Below are 14,911 nucleotides of genomic sequence, written 5' to 3'. Positions count from 1 at the left end.
TGTTCTGGCCGTTGTAAGTTATGTAAATAGCAGTGACAGTAACCCATTCATATCGTTAGAGAGATATTAATGTTAGCCAACAGAAATCTTCTAACCTGTCTGTTCACCATCTAAACGACTGATCTTCATTGTACAAAAAATTGTGTGAAACTTATTTTCGTGCAACTTTATCTTTGAGTCTATGGCCAGCTTTAGGGGCACACATGTCCAATTGCTGGCTGCAAAATTTCACATTAATATAATTATAATGGCATAATGTAGATTTTGTAAGACTGTACAATGGCAACTCATATTTGTAAGGAATAAAGACAAATTAATGGCTTCCTCTGCCTGAACTGCCTGTGCTAAGATCAGAAATGGATTTGTGCTTTGCTATACATTTATATAGGTTACAGATATGTGCCTTCTCTGACTTTCTGATTCTTTATGGAAGCTTTGATGTTTAAAAGAATTTGGTGGTTATCGTTTATGAATCTGAGACATTTTCTCTTAGAAGCACTGCACATTTACTAAATTGTATCATTGTATAAAATGCGGTGCTTTGCCCCCAAGATAGCTGACCTACATAGATTTCTATTTTAAGAAATAAAGATGCAACATTTTTAAAATGCGTTCTAGATGGGGGGGGGGGAGCATAACCAGTGATGTGTAGTTTTATTTCCTCTTCCCCCAGACATTCAAATCCAAGTGGGAACAGAAAGCGTTGTTCTTTTCTGTCACACTATTTGATGCTATTTTCTTGGAACTGTCATCCCTCGGGAAACTCTTTTTTATGGATCAGATAGCATGTGTTGTGTATTTCATTTTGAAGAGGAACAGCAATTTGCTACGTGGAATGGTTATATCCCTTTATAGTAGGCCTCACTATTTACTTCAGTCCACTGCCAGATTACAGGCCAATGTTTGGTAATAAAACTTTTATACTTGTTTTCACATAAACGGATCCAAAATACCATGCAATCATTCTTCCTATAAATGCAAAATCTGTAGGCTTAATCAAGTTACGAGATATTTTATTAAGCAGAAGATGAGACTGGTATTTTGGGAAGCTTCTATGGAAAAGCACAGGCAAAAGTAGTCCTTATGAACGACATGAAGGCCAGCCTTTCTGCTTGAGGACTGGGGGATTAATGAGCCCCATCAAATATGGGCTCATATGGTGGAAGGGGTTTTGCGCAATTTTTTATGTGTTGTGTTCTTGCTCGACAACAAACTAATTTTCAATTGCACTGCCCTTCAGAGTAAACTACTATGATCTTTAAGAAACCTGGGAAAATCCCATTGTCACATATAGGTGGATTTTGTCCAGATATCCTGGTGATTACTGAATACTATGCATTATATTTACAAGGGTGCAGATAGAGATTCTAAGTGTCCTGCTTTAGCAGCAGCCTTAGGGGGGCCTATTGTTCTTTTTCTTATATTAGGGTAGATGACCCCAACCCTTCCTAATGCATGTATCCCTGCATTTGAGAAATTTGGATCACTATCAGAGAATGTTGTAACTCTAAAGCTGGCCATAGATGTTGAGATTTTTAAAAGATCGGATCCTCATCGTGAGACCACGATTTTCTCGGAACGATCGTACGAATTGACCATCAACTAAAAAGACCAATTTGCCAGGAAAACAAAGGGGAGCTGCCTGCTTGGCCCTGCAAACATAGATAGATTGCACTGGGACTGACAAAGATTTTTTAACCTGGCCGATCAATTTTCTGACAGATGTCAGCCGAAAAATTGTAAGATGTTTGATCGTTCGAATCCCACTAACCGCACGATAATTTCGAAGGATTGGTCGGACTTTGTTAAAATCTGTCGTTCGGCAAGAAGAATTGTTGCGTCTATGGGGAGCTTAAATGAGGGTTTTTAACTGAAATCAAAGCCAGTTCTAATAATTGGTGACCCACGACAAAGATTTGAGAACAATCATTTTCTCCCCATTTTTTTGTCCTTATCAGGCTAATCGGATTAAAGTTTAAGACCCCATATTTTTTCAAAAGGCTCTCTTTGATCATACCCTCAAAAATATTTCTAACAGCCACTCAAAGGAAAATCAAAACTTATATGCCTTCAAGACATGATCACAAAATCACAGAATCCCTTTGAGTTCTGTATTAAAAATTCATCATAAAAAACAGCATTTCACATGGCAGTCGTTTTGTCTTGCCAAATGAAAGGTCCATGATCCTAAAGGAAGGCAGCACATGTAGGTGGATTTTCTGCAGTATATTCCATAAGGTCAGCAATTCCTAATAACTGTAATGGCATGCAATTCTTGCATAGCATTACTATTTTTCTGAAAACAAATGCACAGGTAGAAATCGCCAGTTGTGCCACTATCCCAGGTTCATGATTGATTCATCTATATAAAATCTTTACAGAAGTCCTACTTAATGTATCTTAACATATGCAGGAAAATGGTTTAACATATTGATATTTGAAACCGATGAGGATTGGAATATTTGATAATAAAGGAATGTTTGCTTAATATCTGGACAGCATGTTTATTTGTTTCTCAATGTTGAGGGGAACGTAACCACTTCTGTTCGGAACCCTTTTGCCCAATAACCTTTAGGTTAAGAATAAGGCCAGTATTCCTTATAATGTTGCTTCCACTTTCATACCATATTGTGTACTGCTGGTGTGCGTGTTGTATGGCATATTTAACAGAGCCCCACAATAGATGATTTCTGCAGTCCAGCACAATCATTTCAGTTTTCTATTTTACATTAACAGATGCACCCACTTGGACTTTGTAATAACAACGATGAAGAAGATTTGTACGAGTACGGATGGGTTGGAGTAGTAAAGTTGGAACAGCCTGAGATGGACCTGAAACCATGTTTGACTGTGTTAGGAAAGGTAAGTGATCTGTTATTTGTTTCTTTGGCCCATTTTATAGTTACTGGGTCTGTTGCATACTAGATGTTGTTTCAGTCCTTCAGTGTTTATGGCACACAATTTATACTATCCTTTCTTTAGAATCTAAAGAAAGGATAGTATAAATTGTGTGCCATAAATCTAAAGTTTAGATTGTGCCAGCATATTACACAGCACTACAGACTTGATATACAGTAGAACCCCCATTTTACGGTTTTCAGGGGAAAGAAAAAAACAATGTAAAATCCATGAAAATTTGAAATCAGTGAAATGTATTATGCATAATATATAGGTGGGACCACAAAACAACAATGTAAAATGAGGGAAAACTTAAAATCAGGGGTTGTAAAATGGGGGTTCTACTGTACATCGTTCACATCAGTCCCTGCCCAGTGGAGCTTATAATATAAAGGCCCTATCACATTCACACACATGTTATGATCCATTTTATCAGGAGCCAATTAAACTTCCTATTTGCTTATTGGAGTGTGGGAGGAACCCGTAGTACCTGAACACAAACTCTGCACATTACACTGCTTTCTGCAGTCAAGTAGCGAAGCACAGTTGCCATCAACTTAAAATGCACGCATTTCTGTTTTTTGTGATATTAAAAATGAAGGGCTACTTGATGCACTACTTGTTGCCATTAAAAGCAGATAGTACTTAGCAATTCACAGCAGATTGGTTTATTTCAGTCTGGTTGATGGGCTGCTGAAATTGTGTGATTATTTTGTGAAATGAGATCTTAAAGTGCTTTGTATATTTTGGGGATTCTACAAATAAACTTTCTAAAAACGTGGATTTGCTGTCTTCTGTTGTCCAGTGTACCATTTTGCATCTCAGAGTAGTGGTTTTATTTTTTTCTGTTCTTTTGAACCTTGTGTGTGTGTCTGACAATCAAGCATGCAGTAATTTTATGGAGGAGCATAGCAAACTTTATGATCATTGTGAATATTAGTGTCCCAACAACCCATCTCTCTAGACTTTCCAAAGGATTTTGCAGTCCTACCCTTCCTACTGAAATTGTTAGGAGCTAACCTGTAAAGTTGCAGTCTAGCTTGCTAACTTAACCTCAGCACTGAATGCAGCATACCATTTCTTATTTATAATGCCCAATAGCAAAAACACATAAGACATGTTCCTACATCAAAATATATTTTTCAGATCTGTCCTCCTGCCTGTCTAAATGCATGTAGTCTCTAGGTACACTCACCATTATAGCTAGTTGTAGAGTGTACATACACTTTTTTTCTTTTCTTTCATTTCTGCGGTAGATATTTGGCAGCAGCTAGCAGCATATTTATTTTTGGTTTCCACACTCCTTTAATCAATTAGATCTGATTTTCAGACCTTTTCCTCCTATTTCCTTGTGGGTTTAATAGGAGCTTTGCCAAGAAAAATATATTGGGCTACATTTTTTCCCTGTTTAGCCACTATGCTAACAATGTTCTACTTTAGTCCATTTTCCCCACTTCATATGATTTATATGTTGATTGGTGTTTTAGTTGGAATTTATTTGTGTAGATAAACCTTCTGGTTGTTAATATGTTCTCTAAATGCCTGTGAAATTCACACAAATGTAACCGTGGGCCCCATGGGCTGGATCGGTGGAAAGGCCACTGAGCCCTGTGTCTAAGGTGGTACAATTGTAGGGGCAGCATGATGCCAGCCACATCTGCAGTTACACTTGTTCGTTTTTCTTTTACACGTGGAACAATTGTCTTTCTCTTGTGGACAGTACAAATTGCCATACGATATAATTACCACTTAAAAGGCAATTTTTGTTTTCCCCACTTGATTTGTCTAAGGCAGGGGTCCCCAACCTTTTACCCATAAGCCATATCCAAATGTTAAGAGTAGGGGAGCAACGTAAGCTTGCAAAAAGTTCTTGGGGTGATAATTATGGGCTGTGACTGATGATTGGTAGCTCTTATATGGACTGGCAGCCTAAAGGAGGCTCTGTTTGGCAGTACGTCTGGTTTATATGGCACCAAAACTTACCTCAAAAATAGGCATCTGCTTTGAGGCCACTGAGAGCAACATCCAAGAGGTTGATAAGCAACAAGGTGCTTCTGAGCCTCTATTTGAGGATCACTGGTCTTAATGTATTTAAGACAATCCTTATCATACAAATCCCTTGATGTGACCATAAACTATGAGAAATACCCAATCAGCGTTTGTTTTTCGTCCTAAGCCGAAGAAATGTAGTGGAATGTGTTGGTATATTGAAGTAATCATGTCTCATAAAAAGGACTGTAGAGAACTTGGCCATGCTGACATAAAATGTCTTTAAGGTCCAGTGGCAGACCTCAGGCCATCAGCTGGTTATCTGGACATGTGGTGCATATGTCGCCATTATTAACCTTGATGGCAAGAAAAATATAAAATTAGTGGTAATCAGTGCAAAAAAAAAAAACAAGTGAGCATGTGTCTATAGGCTGAAAATATTTATTTCACATAACATTTATTTAAGTTATTTTGTTTATTCCAAATGGGCAAGATTGCGAGAAAAATCGAATTGCCTTTACTTAAAAAAATCTGCAAAGCAAGAAAAGTCTTTACGGTGATTCCCAATGACCATTCGCATCACTACAGATGAATAGTTATTTTGTTGTGTCCGTTACTTGCACATTAGTAGTTCTCTCTTACGGATCAAATTAAAATATTGCATCTCTGAGTTAAAAAGTACAAAACATATTCCTAAAAATGGATGGGCCAATCCTTCAGTAACCTGCTAGTGTAAGGATCTTTAACCCTCTGGGTGAATTTTAAATGCCAACACCAAGTGGTGGCCCCATGAGCCATAATAGATGATAGTGCCAGCCTATTTACATGAATTAGATGAGAAGTGTTTTTATTGAAAAATGTCCTAGCTTGGTCAAAACTTGCCAGAGGCTGTCCTTGGCTTGTATCCCAGTCAGGTCTGGACTGAGAATCAAAATAGGCCCTGGCATTTTAGGTGCACAGAGGCCCAAACAGCTCCCACCAGCCCAATAAATAGTAATTATGTATGGCATTTTCTCTGGCATTTGCCAGAACTATCATTGCCAGTACGGACCTCATCCTAGTGTCTCTACTTTTCCTCGCTACATTCTGTATCTGTCCTTGAGAGTCACCAGCAGTGGGCCATGTTTAAACTATGTATTTGTTTTGTGACCCCCTTAAAGGGCATGTAGAGCCAAAAAAATAAAATCCCATTTTTACTTTAATGAAAAAGAAACCTATCTTCAATATACTTAAATTAAAAAATGTGTAACATTTTTATAAGAAACCGGACTGTATGCAGTGAAATTCTCCCTTCATTTACTGCTGTGGAAAGGAATTGTCAGACAGTCAAGCAGGAGCCCCTGCCTTACTTACCAGCCATGCAGAACTCAAGCAGCTTTGTTTATGTTGACCCCTAAGCAGCCCAAACCACACTGAGCATGTGCACTTAGTCTTAGTCTTGCAAAGATGTTTAACCAAGTTATACGATGGAGACCCCCTGTAGCCAACTTTGAAAACATAAATTATTTGTTTGATTAGGCTTGTGGTGCAGTAAGTTCATGTTTATACTTAATATACAAAATACAGCATTTCTAGCCTTATTCTATTTTAGACTTTACATGCCCTTTAATTGCATTTTTTTAATCTACTGAGAAAAAAAATTACTTTTTTTTCAGTTTTAAAGGGCAAATTTATAAAAAGGTTAAATTTGAAAGTAATGTGAATTTTTTTTTAACTCTAAGAAATTTGAATGTACTCACACCTCGAATGGAAGGTTATTCATGAAAAAACTTGAATGTCCAATATTCGATCGCATGCGAACGACCCGAAAATTCAAATAGAATTTGAATAGTTTTGCCCACGGAAAAAAACTTGTAAATGAACGTGGCAGGTTTTAGTTGGCGAATATTCGATTAGAACCATTTCCAGGGTCAAGGTGTGATAAATTTCAAATTCAAGGTGACTAAAAATTTAAGCTTGGGCTAAAATATTTTTATTTAAATAAATCTTCCCCTAACAGTCTTAAGGTGGCCATAGACTCAAAGATCCGCTCGTTTGGTGACATCGCCAAACTAGCGGATCTTTCCCCGATATGCCATTAACAAGCATGGCTATATCGGGGGTAATCTGATTGTTTGGCCTTATTACTATGTGCCATGGGCTCCGGCGGGATCGGTCGGGTCAAAATCTAACCTGACCAATCAACCAAACGACCAATCTCCGCTGGATGAAAGCTGTCGGCACTCCCCATACACGATCCGAAAATCGTAAGAATCCTCGATTTGTATGATAGGATCTGTGTGTCTATGGCCACCTTAACTCTCATTTAATTGTGTGACCACGTGTTACCATTCTTCACCTCAACTCTTTAGTGGTAAAATCTTCGTAGATGGATAAGATTCATATGGAGAGCACAAGTGAGTAACTGTAGTGGCATATGTTGTATAAATATGGCCTGATTCCCGCCTTTTAGAGTATGCCCTCTGTTGTTGGGCAACAGTCAAAAGGGCACTTGGTAGTCAATGAGTAATTTACCTATACAAGATATACCATGACCTGGATGAATGAAAATCGTCATAGTCATATTTTCCCAATCTCTTGATTCTTTGCCTTCTGAAGATCACTTTTCAAAGAAGCCCCAGGATGAATTCACCTGATCTGAATGGTTGTTCCTACTGATATTAATGAACTCAGATATCCAAATAAATATTCCTTATTGTGCTCAAGAAACCTGGTAGATATGTTGTACTGAAACTTGAAAGGGCAGCTGCTCAATTACCATGTCAGTATGTAAATGAATTATGTTGTGCTGTTTTTTTTTTTTTTAATGCAATTGTTTTTTTCCCCCTCAACAATTTAGTGCTAAGCAAAGACATTTATTCCAAATGCAGGTGGCAGGTTTTAACATTAAGCTTTCCCAGACTGAGAAATTCACAGTCACGATCAGCAAAAATAGATTTTCTTTAGCCTTTACCCTCGGATCTATGCAAGTGTGCTAAGGAAATATTTCTCCAGATATTCTGTATGGTATAGTTCCCTGCTCCCCCTTCACCCTACAGCATGGACACCTGCCTTTGCAGAATAATTTTCCTACCTTTGATGTGCGCAGGCAGCAGTGGGTGGGAGTGTGTAGGAATGGGGGCTGTGGGGCTCTCCATGATCATTCTGCCTAGACTTAAAGACAAGCAATGTCCAGACTTGTCAAATAGGAATCAAGTGTTTATCTTTATAACCACAGCCTCCCCAGGCATTCTTCAGGTGTGTGTGTGTCTGAGATAGAGGCATTTTTAGAATTAAGCACATGGGACTTAATTTAAGTAGCATTGCCACCTCTAGTGGTGTTTTAATTATTCTTATAAAAAATTAATTTGCCTTCATGTCAGATATCCGTTCTATGTCTTGACCTAAAGTTTCTTCTTCTTCTTCTTCTTCTTCTTCTTCTTCTTCTTCTTCTTGGTTTCATTCAATGGGTAGGAAATATCTTCTTTTGGAAGATGACTTTGTAGAATTCTTCAGAAAGCCAATATATTATTAATATCCCATAGCAACATGAAAACCTGACTGGTGGAGTAGTGACAAGAACTTTGTTAAAGGAGAAGGAAAGGTTAAAATTAAGTAAGTTTTAATAGAAAGGTCTATATAAATACACCAGTAAACCCTGGTAATGTAATGCTGCTCTGAGTCCTCTATCAAAAGAAACACCACATTTCTATTTTCTTTCTATTGTGTACACATGGGCCGCTGTATCAGACTTCCTTCTTTCAGCTTGAACCTTCAGGGCTTGGGCTTGAGCATGCTCCGTTTGCTCCTTTCTTCCTCTCCCCCTCCCTGTAGTAATCTGAACCCAGAGCTATAAGCGAACAGGCAGAGTCTCAGGCAGGAAGAGATGTCACACCAAGCAAATTTGGCAGCTACTATTCTAAGCAAACTGAGAGCTTCTAGAGCTGTCTACTCCATTATGGTGAAGCATTCTACAAAATAACTATAGCGTTCTAGCACTTGTACCACTGTGGCTAATCTATTGGAAAGAAACTGTCTCTGTAGATTTCCTTCTCCTTTAAAGAGATCTCTCTGTGAAACAGCTGCTTTGTATACTTTGGCCTTCTCCTTAATCATGAGTGGATTCAAATATAAAACCTAACAGTATAAACCACAAACTGATTTTTGTCTTGCGCTATAGCAGTTATTCTGTAATGCGTGCATTCCACGTTTTAGGAGACAAAAGACACTGAACAGCAGCTAAAAAATATTATGCAATGCAGTGTTCTATTCATGGAAATGGTAGAATTCATTACAATAAGTGTTTAAGATATTGGATACATTGGTAAACAGCTTTGAGATTGGTGGGTGGTCTCCAAGTGTCTCTGTAAAGTACACAAATCTCAAGCACATGCTCACTTGATGTAGTGATAGACTTAAGATCTGTTTCAAAAGATGAAAAGAGTGCTTCTCCATTCATTCATTCTGTACCAGAAAAGACAGCACAGTGTAAGATGGTGCACCATGTTGGATCTGTGCATTAAACAGATCCCACAGTTGGGCAAACATTTATTTATAGGGAAAAAGCCTTGGTGTGTAATGGTTAAGATAGCGAAGGACATCACCTGCATTGTAATGCATGAATTCAGATGACCTATAAAAATGTTTTGCCTCTTACAAAGATATATATCCTCATGTTATTCTCAAACACATTTATTACAATTTTGCTTTTCTAGTGAAATAGAACAGCAACCCATCGATTGCATGGATACTGTTTGAGTGGCCACATATGTGCAGCAATATTTCTATAGGTCGTTTGGGCTCACAGGGTAAAGTACCAAAAATTTTACAAAACTTGTTTTTGCACAATGTTATACATGTATGGCCAGATATGACGACAGTGGCACCTGGGTCGATTTCTCTAGTTGGTCCCTGTGTTATGGCTACTAATAAAATCAGAGATTTCCATGTGTTTGATCGATGTTACACCATATTGAAGGTGTGATTTTGTTTTATAGTCTATAGTAGCTGCAAACAAAAAGCAGCACTGGTAACTTCTCCTTTAACGTCAATGGTGAGGCAAATTTAGCCACGATAGGTGCACATGGAAATAGTTGCTAATTCATAATAGCGATTAAGATTAAAGCATGATAATAATACAAGCCTTATTTTTATCCATAACCTGATTAAATTGCCTGGTTAAAGTGTCTAGTACCAGACCTTTCCTGTAGAACTTTCTGAAGTATTAGTTACCATTTGGGATTCCACCAACTTTGTTTTCTTTAAAGGACCAGTAACATCAAAAAATGAAATTGTTTTAAAGTAATAAAAATATAATGCAGTGTTGCCCTGCACTAGTAAAACTGCTGTGTTTGCTTTATAAATATTACTATTGTTTATATAAATAAGCTGCTGTGTAGCCATGGGGGCAGCTTTTCAAAGGAGAAAAGGCTCAAGTTACACAGCAGATAGCAGATAAGCTCTGTAGAACATAATGCTATCTGTTATCCATTATTTATCCTGTGCCATATAGCCGTTTTTCAATTTCCACCATTGCTACTCAGCAGCTTGTTTATATGAACTATAGTAGTGTTTCTGAAGCAAACACATCAGTTTTACCAGTGCAGGGCAACACTACATGGTATTTTCATTACTTTTAAACACTTTCAGTTTTTGGTGTTACTGTTCCTTTAATGATCAAGTGATGCATGAAGTCTTATCAAGTTTATTATAGGGTATAATTAATTTAAAGTGACCATTGATTCATAGTATAAAAAAGTTAACTTAAACTGATCTAATTCATAAGGTTTCTCTGCCGTCTCCACCTTTGTGGTGTCCCAGAGATAGAAAATAGGTAGCAGAAATTGGGACAACTTCACCTTCTATTATTTAATTTTCATCCTAACCTTATGAATTCGAGCAGTTTGATTTAAGTTTTTATCCTAAGAATTAATGGTCACTTTAAATTAATTATACCCTATAATCAACTTGATAAGATCATTTATTACTTCTTATTGGCTCCACACTTTCAATCACTAAGTTCTATGAATTGATCACTTATGTTTAATAATTGTCCTCTCTTATGCTGTAATCAAATCAGTTGTATTTTATTGACTGATTGGAGAAACTTATTTGCACATTAACTTAATGAGGATAAAACCCTATTAGGGGACCTTTTTAATTACTGTTTATAATTGGCTTCGATTAATTTTTCAATCAGTTTAGTTGGATGAATTGATTTTAATCCACTGCACTTTAAAACACACTACATTTAATTAGTGATTGTTTTAAATAGATTGATAACCACTGGTGGTTCCTATTGGGCTGTCATACATCTATATTTAATTCATTCTCAACTTATCTGGATGTTAAGGTAATTGATTAGTTAAATTGGATGACTGTTGGAGTTTAATTGATTAAGCGGGGTACTTTTCTTTTTGGACCTTTTTAAATATACGGTTATTATAATCACTGGTGATATATATATTTTAGAGATGCACCGAAACCACTATTTTGTGAAAGATTCGGCCGAATACTGAATAGGAATCCTAATTTGCATATGCAATTGGGGGTGGAAAGGGGACAACATTTTTTATTTCCTTGTTTTGTGACAAAAAGTCACGTGATTCCCTCCCTGCCATTAATTTGCATATGCAAATTAGGATTTGGTTCGGCTGGCCGAATCCTACTGATAAAGGCCAAATCCCGTGTGAGTATGGAATATCGAATATTCCTGGGTGATTTGTATCTTTTTAGCTTGTGAAAATCTTGGTAAAGTCTCCTGCACAAGGTGGTTTCATCTGTGACCAACAAACTGGGTCTAATCTAATATTTGTTGAATTTATGTGCCACTAAAACTGAGATCTTTGTCCTTAAATCCTGAATGAGAGGGAATAATTATCCACGCAAATTGATGGAAAAAAAGTATACCAGATATGCCACTGATTCTGTCATGACTGCCAGCAAATCCTTACTGGCTAATGTGAACGATTTATACAACACTTTGTCCAGCTCAGCTGAATGTTTGCACAAATAACTTTCAATGCCGTTTAGATAGAAGATAAAAAAAAATAAAAAATAATTATTAACTTAAGTGTTCCTGTGCGCATGTACATCTATGTTTCTAAAACGGTATCTTCACCGTTGGTGCTTTATTCTGTGAACATTGGTTATCTATGTCATTTTGCCACGGGTCTTTATTATTTATATAATTTTTATTTATTTAGCAGCTGTATTTGCAAACAACTGGATACATTGTATGCATTTATGAAATAGCATCAGGCACTGGCATTTGCAAATTCAGGATACAGCAACGATCATTGATCGATCAGTATGAGTTACATGCTTAGACAGTGTTATCAAGCCCATGGTCTCATTATATCTGACCTGTAAATGTATTTTGGGCAGTTGTTACAATTGCACAATGGGCAGCTATTTATGTTGTATTGTGCGTTTAGCCACTCTGCAATGTAAGGGGAATATCATGTACACCTTTTGATGTTTCCTGCCCAGCCTCGCTCCACTAAGGGATGCTATGTTTATCAGGAGATTGCAGTACCCTCTTGAGCCAAACTCGGGTTTAAAACCCAACACGTTTGCTATTTACAGGAAAAAACACACTATATATGTATGTATGTAGTTTGGTTTGGGATTACATTAATCTGTTTGGGGTTGGTGGAGCTAGTGGGTAGGAACCTTACTGTCAAGTAAAGCCTAAATAGAATCCAAACGCTCTTATACAGTAAATACAGTAGATATGCCTTTTAAGTAGCAGGCACAGGTGTGACAGAATAAATTGAACACTGGGTAAATATTCTTGCAAAGGAGCCCAGCTGCAGAAGAAGTGGAAAGGGGCCCTTGTGTTACCTTCTTTTACAAACCGTGACTCTAGAGATTTGCTAGTGCGTGAACACTTTCTTGTATACGGAGCTTTTCGCGTAAAACACCTGCGTACACAAAGCACAGAAGATTGTGACATGTTGTTGTGTTGGTACAATGCAATGATTTTAATATACCTCATCTTTATTTATCTTAGTTACACAGAAAAGCAGTACTTTTATCCTTACACTGTAAATAGACAAATCTGAGAGGAGTAGTAGTATTGTGTGTGTGTGTGTGTGTGTATCAACACACACCTTGTATAAATTACCCTTCTGTTTCATGCATTTCATTCAGATATTTATTATGTTAAGGTTACATAAGAAATAGTGATTTGTTAAATACAGCAATATACATTTCCTCATAAATCATTATTAAGTTAATATTTTCCATGGAACAGAATGCTAACAGTGATATTATGGATGTAGATCATAATGACTAAAAGTAGACCTTGCATTAGTAAATAACAGGCTCACTTCTGCTCTCCTCATATTTTATAGTGATGAATGTATTCATATATACATTCTGTTGTCCAGAATGCTCGGGACCTGGGGTTTTCCGGATAAAAGATCTTTTTGTAAGCTTGACCTTCATACCTTAAGTCTAGTAGAAAATCATGTAAACATTAAATAAACCCAATAGGCTGGTTTTGCTTCTAATAAGGATTCTTTTTATCTTCAGTTGGATCAAGTACAAGGTACTGTTTTATTATTTTAGAGAAAAGGGAAATCATTCATAAAATGTTGGATTATTAGGATAACACGTCGGGGGCACATTTACTTAGCTCGAGTGAAGGAATAGAAGAAAATATTTTGAATGATTTTTTTGGCTACTTTGACCTTCGACTACAACTATGAATAGAACGATTCGAACTAAAAATCGTTCGACTAATCGACCGATCGATAGTCGAAGTACTGTCTCTTTAAGAAAAACTTCGACCAAGTACTTCACCACCTAAAACCTATCGAACATCAATGTTAGCCTATGGGGAAGGTCCCCATAGGCTTCCTAGCAATTTTCTGATCGAAAGCCAAGCAAGCATTCTTCCAATTTTTATAATTAATACCTGGCCATAATCGGAGCCTATTTTACCCGAGTCGTTATTATCACTTAGCATGTAAGACTCTCTTCAAATTGCTCGCCTCCTATTTAACATGCTTTGGACATGTATTGAAGGCATGTGCTGGTCTCAAGTAAATAAACCCCATTGTTACCCCATACACAAAGTGAACTTAAATCCACTCTGTGTACACAGTGACAGGTGTATTCCATGGCTGCTGCCGCCTACAGACAACGGGTGACATTGGGTATTGGTGATGGTGTATAAAACACCAAGAATTTAGTCCTCAGGAAGCCAAAATACACTGCTTGTATTCAATATATGCTGAATTGGTAGCAGGGCTGCTACCATTAGTTTTGATTTACTGGCCTGGCTGATAAAATTGATACTTGATACCAAGGATATCAATCAGAAAGAAATAACGAAAGAAGGCTGTTATTCTCTCCCCAGAAGTACTGGCAACCCTACATGTAAGAACTGCAGCTAAAAAGGATTTGAATGGTTCTGCACATAATAGCATTAGACAGGGCATTTATGTGATGTTCTGCTACATTGTATAGATGTGGGTGTGCATGCTTTGGTCTGTGAATACGTTTTAATCATCTGAGAAGAGTTAAACCCAAAACAAAATGTTGTCTTTGACTGAATGAGATTGATGGCTGTACGAAGGAATATCAAATCTCTCCTAGACCGCTGCATGTTCTTTGTTTTCTATGAGCATTCCAGTGTGTGGAACAAATTTAAAGGGATACTGTCATGGGAAAAGAAAAATGTTTTCAAAATGAATCAGTTAATAGTGCTGATCCAGCAGAATTCTGCACTGAAATCCATTTCTCAAAAGAGCAAACAGATTTTTTTATATTCAATTTTGAAATCGGACATGGGGCTAGACGTATTGTCAATTTCCCAGCTGCCCCAAGTCATGTGACTTGTGCTCTGATAAACAGTCACTCTTTACTGCTGTCCTGCAAGTTGGAGTGATTTCACCCCCCTCCATTTCCCCCCCAGCAGCCAAACAACAGAACAATGGGAAGGTAACCAGATAACAGCTCCCTAACTCAAGATAACGGCTCCCTGGTAGATCTTAGAACAACACTCAATAGTAAAAACCCATGTCCCACTGAGACA

General features: G+C 37.4%; 1 protein-coding gene across 4 annotated transcripts in view; it reads left to right on the top strand.

Moving 5' to 3' along the window:
- znrf3.S (zinc and ring finger 3 S homeolog) overlaps positions 1-14,911 on the top strand; it is a 99,416-nt gene that overhangs the window by 64,846 nt on the left and 19,659 nt on the right. For all 4 annotated transcript variants that reach the window (XM_041576898.1, XM_041576904.1, XM_041576896.1 and 1 more), the window contains 1 exon segment: positions 2,737-2,862. In XM_041576898.1, the coding sequence (XP_041432832.1) occupies positions 2,737-2,862 (126 nt within the window).

The sequence above is a fragment of the Xenopus laevis genome, chromosome 1S (genome assembly GCF_017654675.1).
Source record: "Xenopus laevis strain J_2021 chromosome 1S, Xenopus_laevis_v10.1, whole genome shotgun sequence".
Lineage (NCBI taxonomy): Eukaryota > Metazoa > Chordata > Amphibia > Anura > Pipidae > Xenopus > Xenopus laevis.
The sequence above is the reverse complement of the archived record's forward strand: the minus strand, read 5'-3'. Positions and strand labels throughout refer to the sequence as shown.